The sequence below is a fragment of the Cucurbita maxima genome, unplaced genomic scaffold, assembly GCF_002738345.1.
Source record: "Cucurbita maxima cultivar Rimu unplaced genomic scaffold, Cmax_1.0 Cma_Scf00038, whole genome shotgun sequence".
Taxonomy (NCBI): Eukaryota; Viridiplantae; Streptophyta; class Magnoliopsida; order Cucurbitales; family Cucurbitaceae; genus Cucurbita; species Cucurbita maxima.
In genome coordinates, this window is record NW_019272054.1 from 1,533,826 (window position 1) to 1,559,612 (window position 25,787).

A 25,787-nucleotide genomic window follows, 5' to 3' on the forward strand; every position below is an offset into this window, starting at 1 on the left:
CCCACCTGCACCAACCAGTGAGTAGGCCCAGTAGAAGTCAATCCGAAGCCCACCTGAGGATACGGCCCAACCCACAGTCGCCTGCAATACGAAACCGGAAGACGTGACCCGGAGTCCACCTTGACCCGGAATAATACTGACACGTTTCACCTCCCCCAGGGTGACACGTGTCACGCATGGAGACGCCGACTCCCTTATCTCGCATGACATTAACGGCTCTGCTTCCCCCCGGTTCATATACAAATAATATATCATTTCTTAGGTTTTTGATTCTTCTCAAGACAAAACAAATAAGGTTGGTATAAGGTCTGCTTCCTCTAATTAAATTGAATTAAATTAAAAAATTGATATTCACTAAAAGAATTCGGTGAAACAAACAACATGTTATATTATCTTGAAAAACACAACCCATATCAGGTAATAGGGATTAAACATAGGAAATTAAACATCATATATGAACGGTGGATCAGCGCACCATTATTTATTTTTGCATGGTTTGGTTTAAGGGCTCTCCAGGATATTAAGGGCAGAAAACAACCCTATAGTTGGTTCCGCCGGGGCAAGTGAAGGTGCTGCTTGGATTGTCCTGGGGGTAACTGTAAGCGCTGGGGCACCTATCCTTGAAGAATCGCGAGTACCAGGTGGCTCCACAGTTTCCGGAGTTGCAGCAATACTTGTCGCTCCTGAAGACAGTGCAGGGGTTGTTACAGCCTCCCGGAGCCCTCAGCTCGTTCGGGCACTGCGCGTTGATGTCGAACCGGCAGCTGATGCCTCTGCACCGACCAGAAGTGGGACTGAACTCCATTGGAATGTTAAACCCATCCACGAGGGAGATATCGAAGAAGTCCAAGTTGTTCCATTGGTTCAATGCATATTCGGCTAGGGTGTTGGGCGGAGCGCCATAGCCTTGGCACTGGAGGCGACCACCGCAGTCCCCGGTTTGACATCGTCCGTTGCCAGACTGGTCGAAGTTGCAGTTGGTTCGAGCCCAAATGCGAGCGGCAGCCGTGCCGGGGTTAACCCAGAATGTCCATACCTCATTACGGTTGAGCCTTCGTCCGCCGCCTGGTACGGCGGCCGCCCAAACGGTGAAAGGGCAATTGTTGCGGACTTCAAAAGTGGCTGCATCCGCATATTTGAGGCAGAAAAGTGTGGAGAAAAGGAGAAAGAAAAAGGTAATTTTCATGCTTGTGAAAGAGTTGATGATCTTCATAAGCGTTGTGCTTAAACAACCAATCTAATGAGGTTTATATAGGAAATTAGAGAACATCACGATCTTAAAGTGGGTTTGGAATATAAACACAAATCCCATTTGGAAAAGAGTTCCCCACTAACCAAAACTAGTGCTCCACGTCGATAAATTAATATTAATTTTATAATAATTTAGTACATCTTTTTTCTATTTTATAAATTATTATTTATTGAATTAGGAGGACGACTTATCGTCTGGCTCTGACTTAGTACAATCCACAAGCCACCACAAATAAAATAAATATATATATTTTTTATTTTATTTTTTTTTTAAATTTGTGTAGATTTTTTTTAATGATTAAAATAAGATAATAATACTATAATTTATCTAAAATAGTTGGATGAATAAAATATTAATTACAATTGTAATGCTCGATAACTCAATGTTCACTAAAAGAAATTATTTTGAGAAGTAACAAATATTTTTTTTTAATATACAACTAAATATTTTAAAATTTAGTACTTTGAATAAGTATAAAAAAATAAATAAAAAACACTTGTCAACTAGATTTTTAAAAATTTTAAAAATACCTTTAAACTTTGAAAAATGTTCTTGTCAATTTCTCTTAGACCATCTCCATCTTCAATTTTAACAGATTACAAATAAGTATTTTTTTTCACTTTTTTCTAAATATTTAAGAATATTAATGCTACTTTCCAAAGTTTATAAGTATTTTTTAAACATGAAATTAATGGATTCGTCTACATACTAACAATAAATGTATTTGTTTTATTTTATTATTATTATTATTTATTTATTTTTTGTAATTTTAAAGTTTTTTTTTTTTTCACATTTGATTTGAACAAGTGCAAAATTAAAATGGAAAACTTTAATATATATAAAAGAGACGATTAATGTTGAAATCGAAACATAATTAACTTATAAGTTTAGGAATAAAAGTAGGCATGGCCATTCATCTCTTATTACAATCACTCAATACTCGCATATATATATATATAATAGAAGAAAACTAAACCATACAGAAATGAAGCAAGACTCATATATATATATATATATATATATATATATATATATGAGCTCTTAATTATTTAGACTAAAGTTTTGTGATTATTATAAATATATGGTTCTAAGGGCAAAAGACAACCTTATAGTTAGTTCCACCGGGGCAAGTAAAGGTGCTGCTTGGATCGTCTTTGGGGTAGCTATACGCATCAGGGCAACGTTCCTTGAAGAACCTGGACAAAGGGGTCGGCCCACAGTTGCCGTAGTTGCAACAGTATTCGCCTGTTTTGAACACGGTGCAAGGGTTGTTGCAGCCTCCAGGAGCCCTCAGCTCGTTGGGGCATTGTCCGTTGATGTCTGCGCTGCACCGGATGCCCCTGCACCCACCAGAAGTCGGACTAAAGTCCATTGGAACGTTGAAGCCATCCACAAGAGAGATATCGAAGAAGTCCATGTTGTTGAATTGGTTTAATGCGTATTCGGCCAGGGTGTTCGGCGGAGCACCGTAACCTTGACATTGGAGGAGGCCTCCACAGTCTCCGGTTTCGCATCTGCCACGACCGGAACCGTCGAAGTTGCAGTTGGTTCGAGCCCAAATGCGAGCTCCAGCAGTGCCGGGATTCACATCGAATGTCCAATCCTGATTAGAATCGAGTTGTCGTCCTCCGCCGGGAGAAGCAGCTGCCCAAACAGTGAAGGGGCAGTTGTTGTGGACTTGGAAAGTAGCTGCATTGGTGTGAGAATAAAGGGAGAAAAGAGAAAGAAAGAAGAGAGGAAAAATGGAGAGTCCCATTAGGGTAATTCAAGTAGTGTGAGTGTGTGTTTTGAGAAGGGATGCAATGGGGTTTATATAGGGAAGTAGGGAAAGGCATCCATTAAAGATGAACTCAATAATATACTTGGAATAGTCATGGTCTTTCCAAATTTTTCTTGTTGGGTCACAAAGATTTCGAATTGAGTTTCTTTGTCTAGTCTATAACTACAGGTAATAGATATCATAACACCATAGTAGATTGTTTATAGCGTTTTTAAAACGTTGTCGTAAACAAGTTATTAATAGTTGTTAATTTTTCTTAACATTTTCAATAGACAGTTATTGTGTCCAATAAAAAATTCTCATACCTTTAACCTACCACGCTCCCTCAAAGCCCATGATACGTCAAACAACGTCATCTAAAATATCTAATTCGTAGGATTGACACATGCATAGGATAGTTTGAATCTAATTCGTAGACTATAGGTTAGTATAGGGTATTTTTGTTTTATTAAATTATTTTAACCCTCTCTCTCCTTTTGCTTCGCGAATAGATTTGTTTCTATATTTTATTGGTTTTGCCGGGCAATTCCAAGAGAGTCCTACGTGGAATCGGCCGATAAAATAAACCTTTGCGCAAAGAGAAAGAATTCGATCTCGAAAGAAGGGTTCATCTAAGGTTGAACAAACTCGACCTTAACAAATTGATGTGACCTACTCCTCATCCTTTTCTCTCAAATATTGACTGCAATCTCTCTTTGGCCTTTCAACCAACATATAAGTTCACGACAATGTTTTATGGATAATATTTCAAATAATTATTTTCGCATAAAATGATTATGTTATGTATATACTAGCAACTTTAAGTTAATAAAAATTTAGGTCGTTACAGTGTAGGTATGAATGATGATAATAGGATGATGGTTAGTTAAGATGTCAGTTCACAATTAACACAAACTTGTGAGGGATTACAGATCAAGTAATACAATGAACACGCTAAGAGTATGACAGATGAAATAATACAATGAACACGCTAAGAGTATGACAAATGAAATAATACAATGAACACGCTAAGAGTATTACAGATGAAATAATACAATGAACACGTTAAGAGTATTAAATGCTTTGAATTTTTCATTGATTTGACTCCGACAAAGTCTTGGTCTTTTGATTCACTTGAAGGATGTGTGGAAAATTAGTTCCAACATATATTATATAGCCTCTCGAAGTTTGTGGGTCATGTCCATTTATTAATCGTCCTAAAGCACAGTTTAAACAAACGCGTGAAGAAAGGTTTTTCTTTATCAGCTAAATAGGATCGAAAATATAGATTATATTCTACGGTGTCTATTTCAGCATACTTTTCAATTCTTCTACGGTGACGACCATCCTTAATTCATGAAGAGCACGAGAATTAAATATCGATAAACATTATCTTCATTCTCGACTTCGTTCTTATCTGACTTTTATGTTTACACGGTAACGAGCCATGGTTAACTAAAGATAAAGATCCTTTCGATGAATTGAAAACTGAGGATGAAACAAAGTTGATAAGTTCAATTAGTGAGCGACTCAAACAAAATTTCAAATCTTATCTTTGATCTTAAAAATAATCTAATTCTAATATTATCTATTAGTTGATCTAAATTTTATATAAGAATTTGTTAAATTTTTTTATTCAACTTTTTTTACTTTAACAAAAGCTTGAATTGTGAGATATTGTTGCTACTCAATCTCCTAAATTAGAGAGTACTAATTTGAGAAAAAAGAATTTATTGTCCATTGACAATATTATATGTGCTGGCTTTCCTACCCATCCAGTTCTTATTACAACCACTCCATATATAAATATGTGAGCTCTTACTTACTCGGAGCAAAATGTTGGTTTACATATTGTAGGGTTCTAAGGGCAGAAGACAACCGTATAGTTATAGTTGGTTCCTCCGAGACAAGTAAACACACCGGGGACATCGTCTTCTGGGTAACTGTACGCATATGGGCACAGATTCTTGAAGAATTTGGAGTAACCTGTCGACCCACAGCTGCTGTCTCAGGCAGTGCAGCGGTATCGATCACCACCGAACACGGTACAAGGATTGTTGCAGCCTCCAGGAGCCTTCAGCTCCTTCGGGCACTGTTCGTTGATGTCCGCCTTGCAACTTTATAAGAATATGAATAACACAATAAATCTACTGTATAACTTATCCAACCTAACTTTTATTAATAATTATTATTATTATTATTATTATTTTAAATAAAATATAAAGTTTAGAGGTATTTTATTAATTTAATTTAATATACCTGATATTGCCACTGGTACACTCGCTAGAAGTGGGGCTGAACTCCATTGGAACATTAAACCCATCGGTGAGAGAAATATCACCAATGTCCAAGTTCAAGATATCAAACTGGTAGGATATATATTCGGCGAGGGTGGTGGGCAGAGTACCATAAGCTTGGCAGTGGAGGAGGCCACCATAGTCACCAGTCTCACATCTACCACGACCTGACGCATCGAAGTTGCGGTTGGTTCGAGCCCAAATACAATGATTCGTAACGTCGAGTTTCACTTCGAGTGTCCAAACATCAGTTTGATTATACTATCGTCCACCGCATGGCACTGCGGCAGCCCAAACAGTGAAGTCACAATTGTTTCAGATTTCAAAGATAGATGCATGTGTGTGGGAACAAAAATAAAGAAGAGAAAAAAAGAAGGAAACAAAGGTTCATAATTATCATCTTCGTCTTCGTTCCCATATTCTTAAGTTGCATCTTTACACGATCATAAGTCGTAGTTAATTAGAGATCAAAGAACATTGAAAACAATTATTTAATTTGATATTTGTTAGAGATGAATCGGTAAAGATTTAAACTTTCAAATTTATAATAATAATAATTTCTTGAATTATATTTAAATCAATAATAAAGTGCATGGGTAGAATTTTGGTATTTTCTCTCTTTTTATGGATTAATACTTTTATAATTCTTATTAAATATATGGAAGGCTACGTATATCTTATTATAATGGTCAAAATAATTTAAGATAAAGATGGTTGATATTTAATTTAGTATTTGGTGAATGTAATATTTGAAAAATTGAAAACTACTTTTAAATAATAATAATAATAATAATTGCCAACAATCTATAATCTATAATCCATCTATGACTATAGTAGAGACTTTCTCCCATTTTGTCCCTTTATATATATATATAATTATTTCAACTGTTAGATAATTTCCATGAAATGTCAAAAATATGTTATAAATTAATTAAATTCAATTTAAAAAACTCATTAATTTGAATAACAAACAAATAATTGAGTTTAGTTTATAAAAGATTAAATTAATAAAAAATATTCATTTTCTCTTAAAAGTTCCTAAATAATACTTTATTTCAAATACATCCAAAAAGTTTTAAAAGTTCATTAATATTTTAAATAATTTTAAAAAGTTTTAGTAAGTATATGAATAGAATATTATTGTCACATTTTAAAAATACCCATTAGCCATATGCTAGTTAGTTAGGTCAAGTTGGAAAATATTTTTGAACTCGTTGGATGGATGACTTGAATGATATGAATAAGATTGACAACTTAATCCTAGTCTAAGAATATTAGGTCAATCAAATTGCTCATTTTTTAATTATATATCATTTATTACAAATCTCGAATGTTTTTTTATTTTTATAACAATTTTAAAGTAGCTAAAGAAAATGACTCGACTAATATAAGAATATTAATTGGGTTGTCTAATAATGATTTACTAAATTTTCTATTCTATTTACCCAAAATTTAAAATATGAATTTAGTGACGAAGGAAACTTTGAGCTGTTACTTTATTTATCGAGTTTTAATTATTTTTTTTAGTTTAATAACATGTAGGTGTCAGATGGAAACTTTTTGATCTTTTAATTTTAGATTTAACGTTGTATATCAGTTTAATTTTAGGCTGAAATCAGGTGAATTTCTATTTAACCCAATTTCGTTTGAATAGAGCCTATGAACCAATTCAATGTACAAAATTTTCATTTATTCCAATTCAAACCCTCTCAAAAATTGTAGATTGAGTTTGGAAGTTTTTAAGAAAATTATTTTTAAAAAAAGAAAAAAAAAAGTCTGAAATTCTTTTTTTAATAATATATATTTTATGAAACAAGAACCAAGCAATATAAAATGTTAGTAAAAAATATATAATAGAAATAAATAATTGAAGGTGAAAAAAGGATTTAATTTTATTCTCACGTTATTTAGATATATAGACAAATACTTGAAATTCAACGAATTTTCATATTCATATTAAAATAAACTATATATATAATTATAATTGTACATTATTCAACAAATCAGAGTGGCGCAGCGGAAGCGTGGTGGGCCCATAACCCACAGGTCCCAGGATCGAAACCTGGCTCTGATAGAGAAAGGCTTCCGAACTCTAATTTTTCTTTACCTTACCTGTTTTCGGTTTGACGAAACGGGCCCGTAGGCTTATATATTGAGCTGGTCTTAATCACTGCTGGGGCACGAAACATGGCCAATTTGGTCTGATCTCTTTTGGGCTTTAACAAAAGTGGGCATTGGGCTTCTATATATTGTTATGGGCTTAGTAATGTGCTCATAACTGGGCCCAATGGCTTATATAATGGGCAGGGTTTGTCAGCTCTGTTTTTGGTTTTAACGAAAGTGGGCCCATTGAGCTTATATATTGGACTGGGCTTAGTCCTTCGGCTCGAAATTAGGCCCATTCGGCAAGCACGAAAGTAGGCCCATTTCAGCGTATAGATATTGGGCTGGCCTTTGTCTGCACTGCTTTTAGGTTTTTAACTAATGTGCGCCCATTGGGCTTATATATTGAGCAATGCTCTAAGCTGGGCCCATTGGGCTAAAAGAAATTAGGCTGGGCTTCCTATGAACTGTTTTGGATTTTAACAAGTGAGTATATTGGGCTGGCCTTAGTCCTGGGCTCCAAACTGGGTCCATGTGGGCTTATAGATATTGGGCTGGGCTTAGTCAGATCGTTTTCGGGTTTTAACGAGTTGAGCTTATAAATTGGGTTGGGCTTAGTAATGGACTGGAAGCTATACCGATTGGGCTTTTACATTCGACTGAACTTAGTATAATCCGTTTTGTACTTTTACGAAAGTGGGCTTATTGGGCTTGGGTATATAGCCGAAAATAAAATTATTTAAATTTATTCGCTAGGCTTTTCTTTCTACTGCGAACCCGCTAAATCGGACCTGGATCGACCGGATCGAAGATATAAACCGATATATTGAACCTATCATCGTCCTCATCCTTCCCGCCAAAATTAACCAATTCTATTCCCACTCTAACAGCCGCGACGAAGACGACTTAGATTCTTGTGATCAGAAGCATTAGTCCTCCGCAATCGATGCCACCGCCGTTTGCAACTTCGATGGTAATGTTGACCTCGTGGAAGGTGAGGGCGTGAACTGCCGTGGTGGGCACGGTCTGTCCGTTGCCGGTCAGCTTGGCGACAAATGATTTTATAGATTTTGGGCTGGGATTAATCTGATCCGTTTTGAGTTTAAAAAATTGGGCTTAAATATATTGGGCTGTGATTAGTCCTGGTCAAAAATGGGCCAGGCTTATATTTTTGGGCTGGTCTTCGTAGGATCTGTTTTGGGTTTTAACGAAACTGGGCCGATGGGCTTATATGTTGGGCTGGTCTTTGTGCTAGGCTTGAACTGGGCCCTTTTGGGCTTATAGATATTGGGCTAGAAACTGGGCCCTTTTGGGCTTTTATATATTGGGCTGGGCTTCGTCTGATCTGTTTTGGGTTTTAACGAGTGGGCCCATTGTATTTTGGCCTGGGCTTAGTCATCTGCTTTGGGTTTTAAAGAATGTGGGCCCATTGGGATGGGCTTTGTCCAGCTCCTTAAACTGGGCTCATTTGGTCTTATATATATTGGGCTGGGCTTAATCCTAGACTCGAAACTGGGCCTTATGTTTTCAATTTTGTATAAGGAAATTAACGTTTCTTGATTCAATAACTTGAATCTCTTAGTAGAGAGTTTGAGAGTTGCTTAAGTTTAGATTGATATAATTATTAGTTCGAATATTGAAATTGAGAAAAAAAATATTTTTATGCTCCATTTTACTAATTTCCCATCCCATATAGCTCTTATTACAACTGCTCCATAGATATATATATATATATATATATATATATATATATATATATATATATATATGACTATGGGAGCAATTACTTATTCTGAGCAAAGTTGTGGTTTTAATATTGTAGGGTTTTGAAGGCTGAAGACGACACTATAGTTGGTTCCTCCCGGGCAAGTAAAGGTGCTGGAGGCACCGTCTTTTGCGTAACTGTAAACATGTGGGCACCGACTCTTAAAGAATTTGGAGTAATTTGTCAACCCACAGCTTCTGTGTCGGGCAGTGCAGCAGTATCGATCGCCACCAAACACTGTGCAAGGGCTGTTGCAGCCTCCAGAAGCCCTCAGCTTCGTTGGGTGTTGTCCGTTGATGTTTGCTGTGCAGCTTTGTAAGAATATGAATAAAACAATAAAGCTTTTGAAATAAAGTACGTGAGGCATATATTTGAAAACTTTTATTAAAAATTTTAAATAAAATATAAAGTTCGGGAATATTTTATTAATTTAACCTAATTTAATATACCTAACCCTAATGACGCCACTATCAATGCACTTGCAAGAAGTTGGGCCAAACTCTATGGGAACATTAAAACCATGAGCGAGAGATATATCAAAGAGGTCCAAGTTGAACAAATTGAATTCATCCGATGCGTATTCCGCAAGGGTGGTCGGCGGAGTACCTTAAACTTGGCACTGGAGGAGGCCACCACAATCACTAGTCTCACATCTACCACGACCTGACTCATCGAAGCTGCAGTTGGTTCGAGCCCAAATACGAACACCCTTATAATCGGGTTTCATTTCGAATGTCCAAACATCTGTTTGATTAAGCTGTCGTCCACCGTCCGGTACTGCTGCAGCCCAAACAATAAAGACACAATTATTGCAGACTTCAAAGATTGTCTCCATCTTCTTAAACTTGTATTTTTACACAATCATAAACCGTATTTAACTAGAGATGAAGAATGTTTTTATGTTTAAAGAAAGTCTAATTGAAAATAATTATTTAGATATTTATTAGAGATTGAATAAAGATTCAAATTTTAAACTTATAATAATTATAATAATAATATTAATAATATTAATTTCTTGAATTATATTGTATAGGTAGAATTTTGGTTTTTTCTCCCTTTTTATGTATTAATAATTTTATAAATAATAATAATAATAGTAACATATATGTTGCAATATTTGTCAAAATCTATAATCTATATTATTCAAGTAAATTTAAAATTAATATATATATATAATTATTGCAACAATCAGATAACTTCTCATGAAAGGAAAAATATGATATAAAATTAATTAAATTCAATTTTTAAAAATCTCATTAATTTGAAATAATAAAGAAATAATTGAGTTTAGTTTATAGAAGGTTAAATTAATAAAAACACTCCTTTTGTCCTAAAAAAAATTGACCAACTATAAATTTTGGAGTCGGATTGATGACTTGAACGATAGGATTGACAACTTAATCTAAACTAATCCAACTCGACTTTCTATTTTTGGATTGTATTGAATTAGGTCATTGAACTGTTAATTTTTTTATTATATTGTTATATTTATTTTATATGAATATATCAGAGTAATTATTAAAATTTTAAAAATAGAAAATTTTGAAAAACTTGCCATGTAAATTTTAATTATTTTTAGTTTAATCATATAATAAGTTAATTACAAGATACTCAATAGCCTCTACCTTTCTTTTTTGTCTATTTGATTTAATAATGTTTTAAATTAGATATTACTAATTAATTAAATTATTAAAATGTATTTTTTAAAACTCTTTTAATTTATGCGTCAAAAAATATCACATGTAAGTTATTTGCAATTTAAAAAAAATATATTTAACATTACCACTCCATAAACACATAGATAATAGGTAAATAACTCAGTTTCATTTTTCAATTAAAATATATTAATAATTTATTTCAATTTAATTATTGAATTTATAAATACGTACCCAAATATTTAAATTTTTTGAATAATAATTAATATTAATCTAAAATGGACATATCAGTATGATTTTCAAATATTATTAACAAATAAATTATTCTACATTGGTAATTACAAATCATTTTAATAGTTTTTAAATAATAATTAATAATAATAATATTTTAAAAAATAAAATAAATCCTTTAGTTTAGTAGAACAATTGAATCATTTTTTTTTTTTCTAATTATTTTAAGATTTTTGATAAAAATAGGAATTTTATGTATCAAAATTTTATTCTATTTTGACTCAGATATACGGTTTAAAATATTAGTTTAACTAAAGATTATCGAGACCAAATAGAAAACAAATGAAGGGTTCCACCAACTAACTTGGCCTACATATTTCACAATAACTGTACTCCGGAAATGATGAATAAGGAGACAACTCATTTATGATTCCAATACATTACTCCAAGATTGTCCCAAAGTTTCATCGTCGTCTCGTTCGCTATTATAATAGAGCTTAAACTCTTCCAATTCATTATTCAAGAATTTTCGGATAAACCACTTATAGTTTAATATATATTTATAAAGGCAGAAAAAATGATTCTATATTATAATTTAACTCGTTGTTATAACAAGTTACCATCTTTATTTAAATATTATAATAATGATATTTTTTTTATGGCATGTGAAACATGTGGAATCTTTTTTTTTTTTTTTTTTTTTTTTTTTTTTTTTTTATTTCTTTAATTATATGTGATTTTCCTTTTAAAGTAATCATAAATAATAAATGTAGTAGTTTCTTGGTTAGGTTCGTGTCGACAGCGGAGATCTAGGGTTACCTCGAGCAACTTCTAACATCNTTTTGCTCTTAGAGAAATTGAACTATTTTTAGAAGTAAATGAAAAAAAATTAACCCAATCCAAACTCGTCAATTTTCTATTTTTTATTTTTCTAAAATATATATTTTTAGAAAATTTCAAATTAGAAAAAATTAGGAAAGTAAAAATGAATTAAAAATTAAGGAATCTAAAATTAAGGAAATCAATAACAACTTTTTCTCGAAATAAGCGGATAAGAATTATCCAAAAGAATCTTCGGATTTTGTCAGATGCGGTATTGATACGTGAAGTACACGCGCGCAGAGCGAGTTGGTAAGTTCATGGACAACGTCCACATTAATTAGCGCGCCAACAAAAACGAGCTCTGTAAAAACAGATTTTGAAATTTTCCATTTAAGTTTTTTTTTTCTTTTTTTTTTCTTTTTTTCTTTTTGGGCGTTCTTATCCCCCAAGAAAAGAAAATCGAAACTAATCTCTTACACCGTTGGTTCGAATCTCAGAGGTTTCAAATCCCCATAAATATTTCCTCATTCTCCATCTACCATTTTCATCTCACAGAAGTTATTCTGTAACTTTCTCGAGACAAAAAGTGATATTGGACCTTCGAATTGCTGTCATTTTCTGTGTAAAATGGGGAGCTTAGAACGGACGATTCTCGTCACCGGTGGGGCTGGATTCATTGGTAGCCACACTGTTCTTCTGCTTCTTAAAGAAGGATTTCGGGTTTCGATTATTGATAATCTTGATAATTCGGTTGTTGAAGCTGTTGATCGTGTCCGGGAATTGGTTGGCCCTAATCTTTCCGACAGACTCGAGTTTAATTTGGTATACTGTTTGTTACGATTAATGATTTTGCTCTCTTCTTTCGTTTTGATTTTAAATTAGGTTTTGGATTTTCTCGTTTTTGTTTGTAGGGGGACCTGCGGAATAAGGAGGACTTAGAGAAATTGTTTTCAAAAACGAGGTATGAATGAATGAATGAATGACTGATCCAGAGAGCTTTGATGATTCTGTTTTGAGCTAATGTTTATGAATTGGGCGTTTTCTTGTGTAAGATTTGATGCTGTTATACATTTTGCTGGCCTCAAAGCTGTTGGGGAGAGCGTTGCTTTCCCACGACGATATTTTGATAATAATCTTGTTGGAACTATCAATCTCTATGAGGTTATGGCAAAATATGGTTGTAAGAAGGTAGATTTTCCTGTTCTAGATGCTTTAAAGTCTTTCCGAATTGAACAATTTGCTTATGCTTTGATTTTTGCTCCTCAATGTGTTGGGAATAGATGGTTTTCTCGTCTTCTGCAACTGTTTATGGTCAGCCTGAGAAAGTTCCATGTGTTGAGGATTTTGGTTTAGTGGCACTGAATCCTTATGGACGAACCAAGGTTTGATTACACTTAATCATGTTCGTGTTTCTATCCGCCCGTGCGAGAATTGAATCTTAAAATGCTGGGAATTTTCTGATTGGAAGTGTTGTTCCTCTCCTATTTACGTTTTTTTACAGCTTTTCTTGGAAGAGATCGCTCGAGACATTCAAAAAGCCGAGCCCGAATGGGGCATAATCTTGTTGAGATACTTCAACCCTGTTGGAGCTCATGAGAGTGGTAAACTTGGCGAAGATCCAAAGGGTATCCCTAACAATCTCATGCCTTACATTCAGCAAGTTGCAGTAGGAAGACTGCCGGAGCTTAACGTATATGGTCATGACTATCCAACAAAGGATGGCAGCGCTGTAAGTACTTTTTCTGTTATGAGTTCCAATCCAATGGTAGCCATAGTTGTGTAACTTACTTTAAATTCGATACTTTTTTACGAAAAGGTTCGAGACTATATCCATGTTATGGACTTAGCCGATGGTCACATTGCTGCTCTTCGAAAGCTTTTTACAAACGAAGATATAGGTAGCCATTTTCCTTAAACTACACATCGAAATAGTTTGAGAAATTTCTGTTTAAGAACGTTGGTTGACGCATATCAACCTATTCTGCTAGGGTGCACTGCCTACAACTTAGGGACTGGACAAGGCACGTCTGTGCTAGAAATGGTTGAAGCCTTCAAGAAGGCCTCCGGCAAGGTCATGCCCGTCCTATCCTCTTTCGTCTCTCCCTTTATGCTTTGTTAAGAATTATACAAAATCTTGTGTTGATTGTTTTTATCGTCCAGAAAATCCCTGTAAAACTATGCCCGAGAAGGCCTGGTGATGCAACGGCGGTGTATGCGTCAACGGAGAAAGCCAAGCAAGAACTCGGTTGGACGTAAGTAACTCAATCTAGTCTTTGTCAAGGCAGCCTCCTCGAAACACATTGTTCATTTGGGTTTGGTTTTTGCTTGGTGCTGTGATTTCAGGGCAAAATATGGCGTAGATGAAATGTGCAGGGACCAATGGAATTGGGCAAACAACAATCCATGGGGCTACCAGAAGAAAGCTTAAAAAGTAAATGTACTTCCATACATAATGCATAGGTATTGAATAAAAAGCTTACAAGGAAGAGTTCTTACCTGCTTTGGCGTTCAAGTTCTTAAGCCTCTCACACCACATCTTTGGTTCATCATTATTCAATATATACTTTAATGGGTATTTATCCCCTCCTCTACTGGTTTCTTCTGTTTGAGTTTCTGAAATGGTTATGAGAATTTACTTCAAAATGTTGCTGTGATGCGGCTTGTCATTCTTATAACCATGTATCTATTGGTCAGACAAACTGAATGTTGTCCCTTGTAGACATGTATGTTTGGATATCTTCTCTTATGCTTATTTTATTGTATTAGAAAGAGAAACAATTGGGCTCGATTATTTGCAGTACTTCTCGGCTCTGCTCTTTGTGTTAAAAGTTGTCATAGTATATGTAACAATTCAAGTTCATTGCTAGTAAATATTGTCCATTTTGGTCCATTACGCTCACGGTTTTAAAATGCATTTGTTAGAGAGAGGTCCGCGCACCGTGCTTCGTTTTGGTGATGGCTTGACAGAGAAATTGAGATTGATACAATGATATATTAAATTCAGATTCTAATTTTCATTAAAAAGTTTTTTTATTTTATTTAATAAAAGACAAAATTTTGAATATCCTTCTTGAAATTTGTCACATGAGTCTTTGTCTTCGACCAACTTTTCTAAAGTACATCTTCGTGTAAAAGGGTCTAATGGTAAATATTCATAAATTATAATGGGGACCAACTTGCAAAATTTATAAATGAAAAATCAATTTTCATATCTACCGAGAACAATGGAATTCAAAGGGAAGTGTAAAATTAGAGAATATATTAATTTAGCTCAATGGGTCAGGTTTCATAAATGGGCCAATAGTTCGACTCTAAGCCCACAAAACGGCCCAAACGAAAAAGGGTAAATAAATAAATAAAGAAAGAAATAAGAAAATCCACGAGGGATAATGAGACATCCCAAGCTTCTGGTACCTTCCTATCCCTATCCCTTCTGTTGTGGTCCCCACCTCCATTTTTTTATTTTTTATTTTTATTTTTTAAATCTCCCCTTTCCTTCTCGAACCTCCCTTCTCTTCCTTTATCATATTCTTTTGCTTACCCAGAAACTTCTAGAAACAACAAAACTTCTCTCTCTCTCTCTATGCTGAGCTTCTGCAGCTGCAGTGACGGAGGTGCATTTTCAGGCACGGCGGTGTTTTTACTCCTCTGATTCTGATTCTCTACAATCTTCCCGGGGTAATTACTATGGAAACTTTTAACTCGATTGATTTGACGTCTATTTCTGTGTTTTTTATATCATTCAACTTCAATTCTTTGTACAAGGACACTGGGTGTTTTATCATCTCTGGATTCTGAGTTCTTCGAGTTCTTCGAGTAACTGTTGAACAACTATTGCTCCATTGCCCGATTTTGACTATTTCTTCTTTTTAGTGTGTTTTTTTGTTTCTTCGGATTCTAATCCGGAGGGAGGTTTAACTGATCAGATTGAGGCCAGAGTTTTCCTGAATCGGAGATCCTTACGATTTAGATCTGGGAGAAGAGGAGATGGCTCCGTCGACGGCGGAACCGATCGTCGAGTCTGGATCAGGGGATTCTCAGAGATCTATTCCGACGCCGTTTCTTACGAAAACTTATCAGTTGGTTGATGATTCGGCTGTCGACGACTTCATCTCGTGGAACGATGACGGATCTACCTTCATAGTTTGGCGACCTGCCGAATTCGCTCGAGATTTACTTCCCAAATACTTTAAACATAATAATTTTTCTAGTTTCGTTCGTCAGCTTAACACTTACGTAAGTTTCTGCCGTTTCAACTGTTTCCCAATTTTTCTCTCTTTTGGAACAATGATTGTTTGTTTCTGGAATTTTCCGTCTTATTGTTCTTTATAATACGGCTTAGGGATTTCGAAAGGTTGTGCCGGACCGATGGGAATTTGCGAATGATTGTTTCCGGAGAGGTGAGAAAGGACTTCTCCGAGACATTCAGCGGCGGAAAGGGACGTTGTCTTCAGCGACGACGACGACGGCCGTATCTGGGCCGGTGTTAGTTGCGGCGTCTCCATCAGTGGTGGCTCATGTGATATCGCCATCGAACTCTGCGGAAGAGCAGGTGACATCCTCGAACTCATCGCCGATGGCATTTCAGCGAGGTACGAGCTGCAGCACCACGCCGGAACTTGTGGGGGAGAACGAGCGGTTGAGAAAGGAGAACATGCAACTGAGTCACGAGTTGACTCAATTGAAAGGGCTCTGTAACAACATACTATCGTTGATGACAAATTACGCTTCAGGCCACCACCACCAATTGCAGTCGGTGAGCGTCCGAGACATGAAGGCGCTGGAGCTCTTGCCAGCGAGACAGGCGATGAAAGACGACGGCGCCGTCAGCGACGGGGTTCAGGAGGTGAGACTGAAGGTTGAGGAGACAACGACGGCATCGCCGGCGAAGCGAACGGCGCCGAAACTGTTTGGAGTTTCAATCGGAGTGAAGCGCAGGAGAGAGGAGGAAGAAGAAGAAGAGGAGGAAGAGGAAGAGGAAGAAGTAGAAGCGATGGTGGGACAGAATCACGTACTGTCGGACGAAGGTGAGACCTTGTGGGCGATCAATGCTGAGCCGTTGGATGAGAACTCTGAAAATCCAGATGGATCCGCGTTGCCATGGCTTGAACTCGGAACTCAATGCTCCTGACATTAAACCGCGTCGTCGTCAGAGGTCATGAATGGGAAAAAGATTTAGAGATTCAGAGACGAGGGGAGACCAGAATCGGGTCCTGACCGGACGAAGAATATCACGTGCCGGACACGCGAGCTGGAAAATATACAAATTAGAAATATTTATTTGTTTGATTTTATAATTTTCTTTCTTGAGCTTTTGGGGATGGGCTTAGGTTGGGTGGTTGGTCGGTCGGTCCTTGTAGAAGACGAAACCGTGGAAAATGAACCGGGCTGGGTCGGTTGGTGAACGAGTAAAATGACGGAAAACCCCTGGAAGAATGACAATGGGTATTTTGTAATTGTTACTTCCTAGTCTCTCCAATTTTAATTTCAATCTTTTAAGTTATTAACTCCAACAAATTAAAGTAGAAGATAAATTTAACTTTAAGTTGTATAAGTATGGTTGGAGTGGTTGGAGATGGCCTTATGTTGTATAAGTATATTCTTAAAAAAATATTTAGTTAAACGAAGCTAAATACATCATTTTTATTAAAAAAATGTAAAACAATAATGTTTGAATGGAAAAATATATCATACAATATTCAACCTAATTTCTAAATTTAACCTAAGATGGTGAGTTTAGGTTATTACTACGAAGAAACCGGTAAGTTAGACACGTGAGATTGATGTCTTCTTACCGATTTTATTTGTACAGTCATTCTTGCTATTGTGGTGCCCGAATTTACATGGTTGGTGACAAGTGAGGGACTCTAAGTCGATGGGACTTAAAACTCCGGATTGTATACATTAAAATACGTGAAATGTCTTGTTGTAAACTTTGGTTGAGTCAATACACGATACTCTTATCTATCTTTGTCTAGTGGGGTCGTTTGAACTTCTGAGCTTGGCTAGGTTTGGGATGAGTTCTATGGCTCGGATGGGATGCTTGTCAATCCTCAGGTTCAAATTTAGGCTAGGACAACTATTCTTTTTCAGTTTTTTTTTCGTGCCGCGATTTCTCTCTAGTTCATTGGTTATGCCAACTTTTGGTCAAGTTTCGACGTTTTGTTTTTATAATGAATCTAATATGAATTTTTCTAGAATTCATAGACCAACTTTGATATTATTCTTCCATCTAAATCAAGAGAATTGTATCAAATTAATGAAAGTTGATGAAAACGAGAAATTTAGAAATTCAACTTAACGTAATAGTTTTTTCAAACAGTGATCTTTCTTTCATCGATGGTTCTACGTAAGCCTGAAAAAACTTAGAGGGAATTTGATCAAGTAGCTGCTAACTATTGCTTAATGTTTGAGGGAACTTTTTATGGTAAACTGAGATAGAGAATAGGTGAGTAGAGAAATTTAAGAAAGGGAATAAAATATTAATTAGTAAAATATTTATTTATTCATTTTTAAAGACTTAATTTACCATTCAATTTGTATATATATTTTTCTAAAAAATGACATTAAAAAAAAACTTGTAATTTTATTTTTTAAAAAACAGTTAAAGAATAAATAATTATAAAATATAAAGCGCGTTATTGGTGCGTGTGAAAATAACGAACCCCCACCACCTACGTTATGTTCTCCATGGTATTTGACTTCCATTCGTTTATCAATTACCATAAATGCCCTCTCCCCTTTTTTGTATGAGAATAAAATAAATATTTTATAATAATTGAGATAATTTAGTGAATAAAATATCAAATTATCATGTTTTAAATATATAAAATTTCTTATATTGACTATATATATGGAAAATAATTAAAGCAATTTTCCATTAAAAAAAAATGAGGTCTCAAAACGTGTTATTGCAAAATCAAAGCACCTTTTTCCAGAATAAATTCCGCTTTCTGTGATTATTCCATCTCAAGTGAGGGGTGTAATCGTAAATTCCTCCCCCAATAGTCACCATGAAATAACTCACAGAGCTCGGCTATTCCAGCTCCAACTGATTCACGGACTGCTACTTACACAGAGAAGAGCGAACAGAGTGTTTTTGTGGGCTAAAGAGAACGATGTCGAATCAAGAACTGGAACGTAGTGACTCGAGTGCGAGCTATTCTTCTTCTCCTTACTACATGGAGACTTGTGAGAAGCAATGGACGCCATGGTTGGTTCCTATGTTTGTTGTGGCTAATATTGCTATGTTCATTATGATCATGTACGTCAATAATTGCCCCACTTCCAATCTGGGTTTTGGAGATAAGTGTGTGGCCACTTTTCTTGGGCGGTTTTCGTTGCAGCCTTTCAAGGAGAATCCCCTCTTGGGTCCCTCTTCAAATACGTATGTCTCTGCTGCTGCTCTGTTTTTACCCCCTTTATTTCATCTCCATCTGCTCTGTTTTGGTTTGATCCTTCGTTCCTCTTAATTTCATTGATTTTCTCTAAAGACTGTTGAAATTGGGAGCTTTGCAATGGGATAAGATTGTTCGTCAGCATCAAGTATGGAGACTTATGTCCTGCATCTGGTTGCACGCTGGAATCATTCATCTTCTTGCAAATATGTTGAGTTTGGCTTTGATTGGGATCCGCCTTGAGCAACAATTTGGATTTGGTATGGCCCTTCTGATTATTATGTAGCTTGTTATATATTGATTAGAGAAGGGAACGAGCAACAACGAGGACGTTGGGTCCGAAGGGGTGGATTGTGAGATCCCACGTCGGTTGAAAAGGAGAATGAATCATTCTTATAAGAGTGTGGAAACTTCTCCCTACTAGATACGTTTAAACACGAAGACGACAATATCTAGTACTGTAGGCTTTGACAGTTACAACTTTGGAGCGTAGTTTTATTTTTCATTTGCGTTTCGTGCCTGATTCATTCTTGCAGTGAAAATCGGGATAATATATCTTGTTACTGGAGTTGGCGGGAGCGTAATGTCTTCCCTGTTCATCCAAAACAATATTTCTGTGGGTGCTTCGGGTGCCCTCTTTGGACTTCTCGGAGCTATGCTATCCGAGCTTTTAGTGAACTGGACAATCTACTCCAACAAGGTTAGCTTCCAGACATTGAATCCGACATTAATTATTTGTGTTTGTAATAGCTTTGTATATTTACTTTTTGGTGTGATGTGTTTTTATAGGCTGCTTCACTCTTCACCCTCATTGTGATCGTAGTAATTAACTTGGCAGTTGGTGTGCTGCCTCATGTGGACAACTTCTCCCACATTGGAGGATTCTTAACAGGATTACTTCTCGGGTTTGTGTTGCTTATACGACCGCAGTTCAAATGGGCCGAGCGCCACCATCTCCCACCGTGTACTCGTCGTGTATCCAAGTATAAAATTTACCAGTATATTCTCTGGCTGGCTGCTGCAAGTCTACTAGTTGCTGGGTAAAACCTCAAAACTCTTGCCTTTTGCTCATTTAGTACCACTCATGTTAGATCCCAAAACAGACGTTTAAAACCATGAGACTCAAGCGATACGTAATAGGCCAAAACAGATAATATCTACTAGCGGTGTGCTTGAGCTGTTATAAATGATATCAGAGTTAGGCATCGGGTATTGTGCCAGTTAGGACATGACCCCAAGGGAGGTGGATTGTGAGATCCCACATCGGTTGGAGAGGGGAACGAAATACTTCTTATAAGGATGTGGAAACATCTCCTTAGCATATACGTTTTAAAATTGTGAGGCTGACGACGATACGTAACGGGCCAAAATAGACAATACGCTTGAGCTTTTACAACTTTTTACTTTCAACAAGATAGCATTGGATTCTATGTTGCTTCCTGTATCCCGTTTACAACATGTTCGAATCGAGTTAACTAATTCAGTTTGTTGTGTGTTGCACAGCTTTACGATGGGGCTGGCTATGCTATTCAAGGGGGACAGTGGAAACAAGCACTGCAGCTGGTGCCATTACCTAAGCTGTGTGCCAACTTCAAAATGGGACTGTGCAAATTAGCCATTCTTGATGAGGTTTTTTATACATTCTTTTGGTATTTTGTGTTTGTTCTAAAACTTTTGGCAAATCGAGGCAGATCGAATGGCCGTCGTCGAGTCACTTTTCGGGGTCAGTAAGAGAAAAACCAAGGCAGGTAGAGAACAAAAGAATATACATTACCATGCTAATAGATAGAACCTACTAACATGAAAATTTCTAAGAACAATGATGTATATCTAGTTCTAGAGATATAAACTCGACCGTCCCCGAGTCTCAAAGTTCGAATTCGATCGACATCGACACACCAATTATTATTAGGACTAGCAATATCAGTTAGCAAGATAAGGATGGCATCAGTATCTGTAACTCACAGGCATACCATGTTTGTCCAGTAGACCAGAACCAAGGTAGGCTTTGCCAACAAAATTTGATTGTAATCTTGATACCTGCAGTTCACTTGATCTCGATTCCTCAACAACGTATATAGAACTCCGCTTAGCGGAGCTCGATCTCTCATATTGAGGATGCTGTCTCGGAACGCTATGAGATCTCATTTTGGCTCTTGAGGATTCAGTGCAGGCCATGTAGCTCGGATATTCCGAGTCGCCAATGAAATAGCTCCTCGTACTGGTCGGGGTGACGGGGTTTTTCTTTGTACTCGTACCAGGAAAGAAAGAGCTTTCCTCAACTTCATGAAGGAATTCAAATGGACTAAAGGACTGTGTTTCACAGGAAAATGGATTAGTTGCTGCAGGCGACGAGAAGCTAGAAAATTTGATATCTGAATGCAACAACTCAGAAGCCGATCGACTCCAGCCCGCTCGTGCCCGTGTTTGTGCTCTTAGCAACGCCTGCATTCGTTGTATCCATTCAGCCGTCCGCTTCCTCTCGATATGGCCTCGAACCAATGCCTGAAGTCTCACCAACCCTCTTAGTGCCCTCAATGCCTTCCTTGCCTTCATAAAACCATGCACAACAACAACCAAACAATGGAACGAAGATGAAAATATCTACTAGTAGTAGGCCGTTTTGATTAAGGTTGAACCCTCAATTATTGCTATATCTCAAATGGGTCCCTATAATCCTTGATATTTTCAGTTGGGTTAGTGTAAAAAAGGTAAAAGGTAAGTTATTTACCATAAAAATCACATTTTTTTTTCTTGAAATAGACCATGTTTTCATCAAAGCTGGAAAGGAAGAAGAGAAAGGCTTCTCCCTTAGATCCAAATGAAGAAAAGAGGGAACTTTCAAAATGGATTTTACTTTTATTTTTTACTTTTACAGAATTTTCAAATAAATAAATTGAAGGGAGGTTGGAAGGGATTTGAAGGTACAGGTAGCAAAACTGAAGGGAGGTTTCTATAAGGTTAGGGGTAAACGACGGCGTTTTTACTTAGAAACGACGCCGTCCAGAAGAAACTTTCATGTTTCAAAATTCCAATTAATTTTAATTATTTGATTTGATTTGAGATGCGACTTGTGGGAGAGTGGATATGAGTGTGGATCACACCCAACAGCTAAGATTGAAACAAAAAATAAAAAAAGGATTCATTTTGGTAATCCCAATGAGAAAGGATAATGTAAGTTAATTAATTGAGATTCTAAACAAAATAAAAGAGAATGAAATGGTAGAATAATTTCAAACCAGAAATCCACGAAATGCAGCCTGAATTTTGGTGGCGGCAAAGTCGGCCTCGTGGAAGGTGAGGGTGTGAACCGCCGTGATGGGCACGGTCTGTCCGTTGCTGGGCAGCTTGACGACGGCGAGGGAGGGGGTGAGGGCGTCACGGTGGCGGAGCTTGTTCTTGTCTTTGAAGGACTTGTGCTTGCGCTTAGAAGGAGAAGGTGTGAACGGTGGGTCGGGTTTTTTGAGACCCAGAAGGCCACGGAACCATTTGAAGGCCTTGCCCATTTGGGGGTTATGAATTATGGGTTTTGGTGGTCGGAGCTGCGGCGGAGGTGGTTGCAGTGGGTGGGTTTTTGAGAGAAGAAATGGACGATGGAGAAGAAGAAGAAGAAGAAGAAGAACTTATAAATAATAAATATGGAAAAGGAGAAAAAGGTAAGGGAAGGTGGGAACAGCCGAAGCCATTTTGGCCCCGTCGGTGACTGTACAACCTCCCACGTTCCCTATTTTGTTTTCCACACCTTTTATCACAATTGAAAATACCTTCTTTTTATTGCATTAATTTAATCCTTAAATAGACTCGTGTTTCAATAACCTTTGATGTCGTTACCTATGATGACAAGAGAGGAAGATCCAAAACGACAACATCGATCCAGGCAGCCACACCAGGTGACTTCAATATTGACAAACAAAACAACACCCTTATGAATATCATAAACTAGTTGAACCCAACCAACCTTGTGTTGCCGCATTCACGGTCTTACATGTTATGAAGGAGACAACAAGTGAAAAAAAAAATGTGAAAGGTCAGTTATTGTTTCTTCCAAATTCGTTTTTACTTAAATACATACCTCATCCATAAATATTCTCTGTCAATCCCAACCAATAAAATTCTAATACATAATACATAAAGAAAGAGTTGATAAGTTACCGGCGTTAGAAGAATGACTCTGATACTATATTAGATGTACATGACTCTTCATAATGGTAGGTATGATATTTTTCACTTTGAGCCTAAGCTCTTGTGGCTTTGGTTTGAGGCTTTCCCAAAATACCTCATATCAATGGACATAATATTCATGGATTGAGACTTTCATCCAACACCTCCCCTCGAACAAAGTACGCCTCCCCTTAATTGAGGCTCGACTCCTTTTTCTTTTGGAGTCCTTTGTTCGACATTCGAGAATGCTATTGACATGGCTAAGTTTAGGGCATGACTTTAATATTATGTTAGATGAACACAACTCTCCATAATGGTATGATATTATCCACTTTGTGCTTTCCTTTTCGGGCTTTTGTTCAAGGTTTTTAAAATGCATGATCATATCCTAGCTTAGCCATGTCAATAGAATCCTTAAATGTCGAACAAATGACTCCAAAAGAAAAGGAGTAGGCATAGTAAAAAATGACTAAGACTCCAAAAGAAAAGGAGTTAACGTTAAGGGGAGGCATATTTTGTTCGAGGGAAGGTATTGGATGAAAGTTTCACATCCGCTAATTTAGAGAATGATCATGGATTTATAACAAAAGAATATTATTTCCATTGATATGAGATATTTTGAAAAAACCCAAAAGCAAATCCATGAGAGATTTCTCTCTCAAACTGGAGAGTTGTTTTATATAACAAAAATAAAATTTAATACCGTGAGTACGCATCTTTACGTGACAAAATTTGTTTATTTTTTGTTTTGAATTTTTAAAATATTTATTTTGTGAGTCCATTTATCTTGATATTAATTAACATATTAATTAGCCTTCCAACATATTTGGAAACATGGGAGTTAGAATATTTTTATTTTGAAACATTTATAAAAAATTAAAATAATTTCGCTAATCTCATCATTATTTAATATTTATTTCGTTTAATTTATCTCAACATATCATAAAATATTATATAAAAATGCTGAAATTAAATAAATAATATCTTTTTAAGGATATATTTGGTATCTTATTGTATTTTTTCTATCATAATAATTATATGATAATTTTCTTACTATTTTAATAGAATTTTGAAACAACAATAATTTTAATTACATCATTTTAAACTGACTTTAAATGGAAATAAATTGATTCACAGTATTAAATTTATGATTTAAATTTATATAATTATTAATTTGAATTTTACGACATAAATTTTCTAAAAATGTCTTAGCCCCGATTTAAATCGATTCTCATTATATATATATATATATATATATCATACCATATAATATGATATGAGTTTAAATAAATGAAATTATATCATATAATAAGATAAAAACAATATTTTAAATGCATGGATGAATTAAATGTGTCCTACTCAGGCTAGCATTTTGGCATTATAATAAATATATAGACAAGTATCGTATGATAAAATCCAAACACCCCGTAGATGTAAATGTGATCAAAATCAATAAAAGAATATTAATAATATCGACAAAATTTAATTATATATTTACCCAAATTTTAAAATATGATTTTAGTGACTAAATAAATGTGTGAGCATTTACTTTAATTTATCTAGTTGATCTTGTATATCAATTTAATTTTAGGCTAAAATTGGGTTATTTTTTTTTATGTAACCCAATTTTGTTTGAATAAAACTCATGAATCAATTCAATGCACAAAATTTTTATTTATTAAAACACAAACCAAATCAAACAGCATAAGTTGGATCAAGTTGATCGGAGTTTTTGAGGTATTAAGAAAATTAAAAAAAATACATATTTTAATTATTTTTTTAATAATATATATTTTATGAAGCAAGAACAAAGCAATATAAACTATATAATATAAATAAATAATTGAAGGTGAAAAATGGATTTGATTTTATTCTCAGTTGTTTCGATTTATAAACAAATACTTGAAATTCAACGAATTTTTCAAATTTCTAAGTTCTAAGAGTTATCTTTATATACAACTACTATAAACCATGTAATCAACAAATCAGAGTGGCGCAGCGGAAGCGTGGTGGGCCCATAACCCACAGGTCCCAGGATCGAAACCTGGCTCTGATAGAGAAAGGCTTCCGAATTTCATTTTTGCTTTTCCTGTTTTGGGTTTTGACGAAACTTGGCCCATTTGGGTTGTACATATTGGGCTAAGCTTGGTCTGATCTCTTTTGGGTTTTATTAAGAAAGTGGGCCCATTGAGCTTTTACTTATTGGTCTGGGCTTAGTCATGGACTCGAAAATGGATATTGCGCTGGGCTTTGTCTGCTCTGCTTTTGGGATTTTAACGAATGTGCGCCTATTGGGCTTATATTGGCCAGGGCTCTAAACTGGGCCCATTAAGCTAAAAGAAATT

The 25,787-nt window shown here is 35.7% G+C and overlaps 5 protein-coding genes, 2 non-coding genes and 2 pseudogenes across 10 annotated transcripts; 5 read left to right on the forward strand and 4 right to left on the reverse strand.

Moving 5' to 3' along the window:
• Positions 1 to 366: 366 nt before the first annotated feature.
• LOC111468913 (protein P21-like) lies at positions 367 to 3,016 on the reverse strand. Its single transcript, XM_023114062.1, has 2 exons — positions 2,910 to 3,016; positions 367 to 1,177 (listed from the first exon to the last, which is right to left on the reverse strand). Exons 1-2 carry the CDS (start codon positions 3,006 to 3,008, stop codon positions 521 to 523), a joined length of 756 nt encoding a protein of 251 aa, XP_022969830.1. The 5' UTR covers positions 3,009 to 3,016; the 3' UTR covers positions 367 to 520.
• Positions 3,017 to 4,774: 1,758 nt separating this feature from the next.
• Positions 4,775 to 5,708, reverse strand: LOC111468914 (annotated as a pseudogene).
• A 1,602-nt stretch (positions 5,709 to 7,310) lies between these two features.
• TRNAM-CAU lies at positions 7,311 to 7,382 on the forward strand. The gene has a single exon. It is a non-coding gene; the product is annotated as a tRNA-Met (tRNA).
• Positions 7,383 to 9,198: 1,816 nt separating this feature from the next.
• On the reverse strand, positions 9,199 to 10,011 carry LOC111468876 (annotated as a pseudogene).
• A 2,289-nt stretch (positions 10,012 to 12,300) lies between these two features.
• LOC111468910 (bifunctional UDP-glucose 4-epimerase and UDP-xylose 4-epimerase 1) lies at positions 12,301 to 14,742 on the forward strand. 2 transcript variants are annotated; one of them, XR_002714798.1, is made up of 10 exons: positions 12,301 to 12,706; positions 12,796 to 12,845; positions 12,937 to 13,072; positions 13,165 to 13,266; positions 13,386 to 13,613; positions 13,701 to 13,782; positions 13,873 to 13,955; positions 14,045 to 14,136; positions 14,228 to 14,372; positions 14,406 to 14,742. XR_002714798.1 is itself a non-coding variant. In XM_023114056.1 (9 exons), exons 1-9 carry the CDS (start codon positions 12,512 to 12,514, stop codon positions 14,310 to 14,312), a joined length of 1,053 nt encoding a protein of 350 aa, XP_022969824.1. In that variant the 5' UTR covers positions 12,301 to 12,511; the 3' UTR covers positions 14,313 to 14,742. The 2 variants fall into 2 exon arrangements, 1 of the variants encoding a protein (XP_022969824.1); XM_023114056.1 differs by having other exon boundaries at positions 14,228 to 14,742.
• Positions 14,743 to 15,398: 656 nt separating this feature from the next.
• On the forward strand, positions 15,399 to 17,397 carry LOC111468911 (heat stress transcription factor B-2b-like). 3 transcript variants are annotated; one of them, XM_023114059.1, is made up of 3 exons: positions 15,399 to 15,562; positions 15,758 to 16,120; positions 16,227 to 17,397. In XM_023114059.1, exons 2-3 carry the CDS (start codon positions 15,872 to 15,874, stop codon positions 17,013 to 17,015), a joined length of 1,038 nt encoding a protein of 345 aa, XP_022969827.1. In that variant the 5' UTR covers positions 15,399 to 15,562; positions 15,758 to 15,871; the 3' UTR covers positions 17,016 to 17,397. The 3 variants fall into 3 exon arrangements, with proteins under 3 accessions (XP_022969827.1, XP_022969828.1, XP_022969826.1); XM_023114060.1 differs by having other exon boundaries at positions 15,811 to 16,120; XM_023114058.1 differs by having other exon boundaries at positions 15,399 to 16,120.
• Positions 17,398 to 18,999: 1,602 nt separating this feature from the next.
• Positions 19,000 to 20,958, forward strand: LOC111468916 (RHOMBOID-like protein 2). Its single transcript, XM_023114064.1, has 5 exons — positions 19,000 to 19,271; positions 19,378 to 19,541; positions 19,818 to 19,981; positions 20,071 to 20,321; positions 20,785 to 20,958. The coding sequence occupies exons 1-5, from the start codon at positions 19,003 to 19,005 to the stop codon at positions 20,894 to 20,896; spliced, it is 960 nt and encodes a 319-aa protein (XP_022969832.1). The 5' UTR covers positions 19,000 to 19,002; the 3' UTR covers positions 20,897 to 20,958.
• A 5-nt stretch (positions 20,959 to 20,963) lies between these two features.
• On the reverse strand, positions 20,964 to 22,913 carry LOC111468912. The gene is made up of 2 exons (XM_023114061.1): positions 22,521 to 22,913; positions 20,964 to 21,831 (listed from the first exon to the last, which is right to left on the reverse strand). Exons 1-2 carry the CDS (start codon positions 22,785 to 22,787, stop codon positions 21,229 to 21,231), a joined length of 870 nt encoding a protein of 289 aa, XP_022969829.1. The 5' UTR covers positions 22,788 to 22,913; the 3' UTR covers positions 20,964 to 21,228.
• A 2,513-nt stretch (positions 22,914 to 25,426) lies between these two features.
• On the forward strand, positions 25,427 to 25,498 carry TRNAM-CAU. The gene has a single exon. It is a non-coding gene; the product is annotated as a tRNA-Met (tRNA).
• Positions 25,499 to 25,787: the final 289 nt, after the last annotated feature.

Bases quoted from the DNA above. Each gene is read 5' to 3' on its own strand.
- LOC111468913 (XM_023114062.1), bottom strand. From the start codon at position 3,008: ATGGGACTCTCCATTTTTCCTCTCTTCTTTCTTTCTCTTTTCTCCCTT. The intron at 1,178-2,909 runs ACTGTTTGGGCA...AGCATGAAAATT, and splicing joins TCCACAACAACTGCCCCTTC to ACCTTTTTCTTTCTCCTTTT.
- LOC111468910 (XM_023114056.1), top strand. From the start codon at position 12,512: ATGGGGAGCTTAGAACGGACGATTCTCGTCACCGGTGGGGCTGGATTC. The intron at 12,846-12,936 runs GTATGAATGAAT...TTCTTGTGTAAG, and splicing joins AAATTGTTTTCAAAAACGAG to ATTTGATGCTGTTATACATT. The intron at 14,137-14,227 runs GTAAGTAACTCA...CTGTGATTTCAG, and splicing joins AAGCAAGAACTCGGTTGGAC to GGCAAAATATGGCGTAGATG.
- LOC111468911 (XM_023114058.1), top strand. From the start codon at position 15,872: ATGGCTCCGTCGACGGCGGAACCGATCGTCGAGTCTGGATCAGGGGAT. The intron at 16,121-16,226 runs GTAAGTTTCTGC...AATACGGCTTAG, and splicing joins TTCGTCAGCTTAACACTTAC to GGATTTCGAAAGGTTGTGCC.
- LOC111468916 (XM_023114064.1), top strand. From the start codon at position 19,003: ATGTCGAATCAAGAACTGGAACGTAGTGACTCGAGTGCGAGCTATTCT. The intron at 19,542-19,817 runs GTATGGCCCTTC...TCATTCTTGCAG, and splicing joins TGAGCAACAATTTGGATTTG to TGAAAATCGGGATAATATAT. The intron at 20,322-20,784 runs GTAAAACCTCAA...TGTGTTGCACAG, and splicing joins GCAAGTCTACTAGTTGCTGG to CTTTACGATGGGGCTGGCTA.
- LOC111468912 (XM_023114061.1), bottom strand. From the start codon at position 22,787: ATGGGCAAGGCCTTCAAATGGTTCCGTGGCCTTCTGGGTCTCAAAAAA. The intron at 21,832-22,520 runs GTTTGAAATTAT...GGTTTTATGAAG, and splicing joins CTGCATTTCGTGGATTTCTG to GCAAGGAAGGCATTGAGGGC.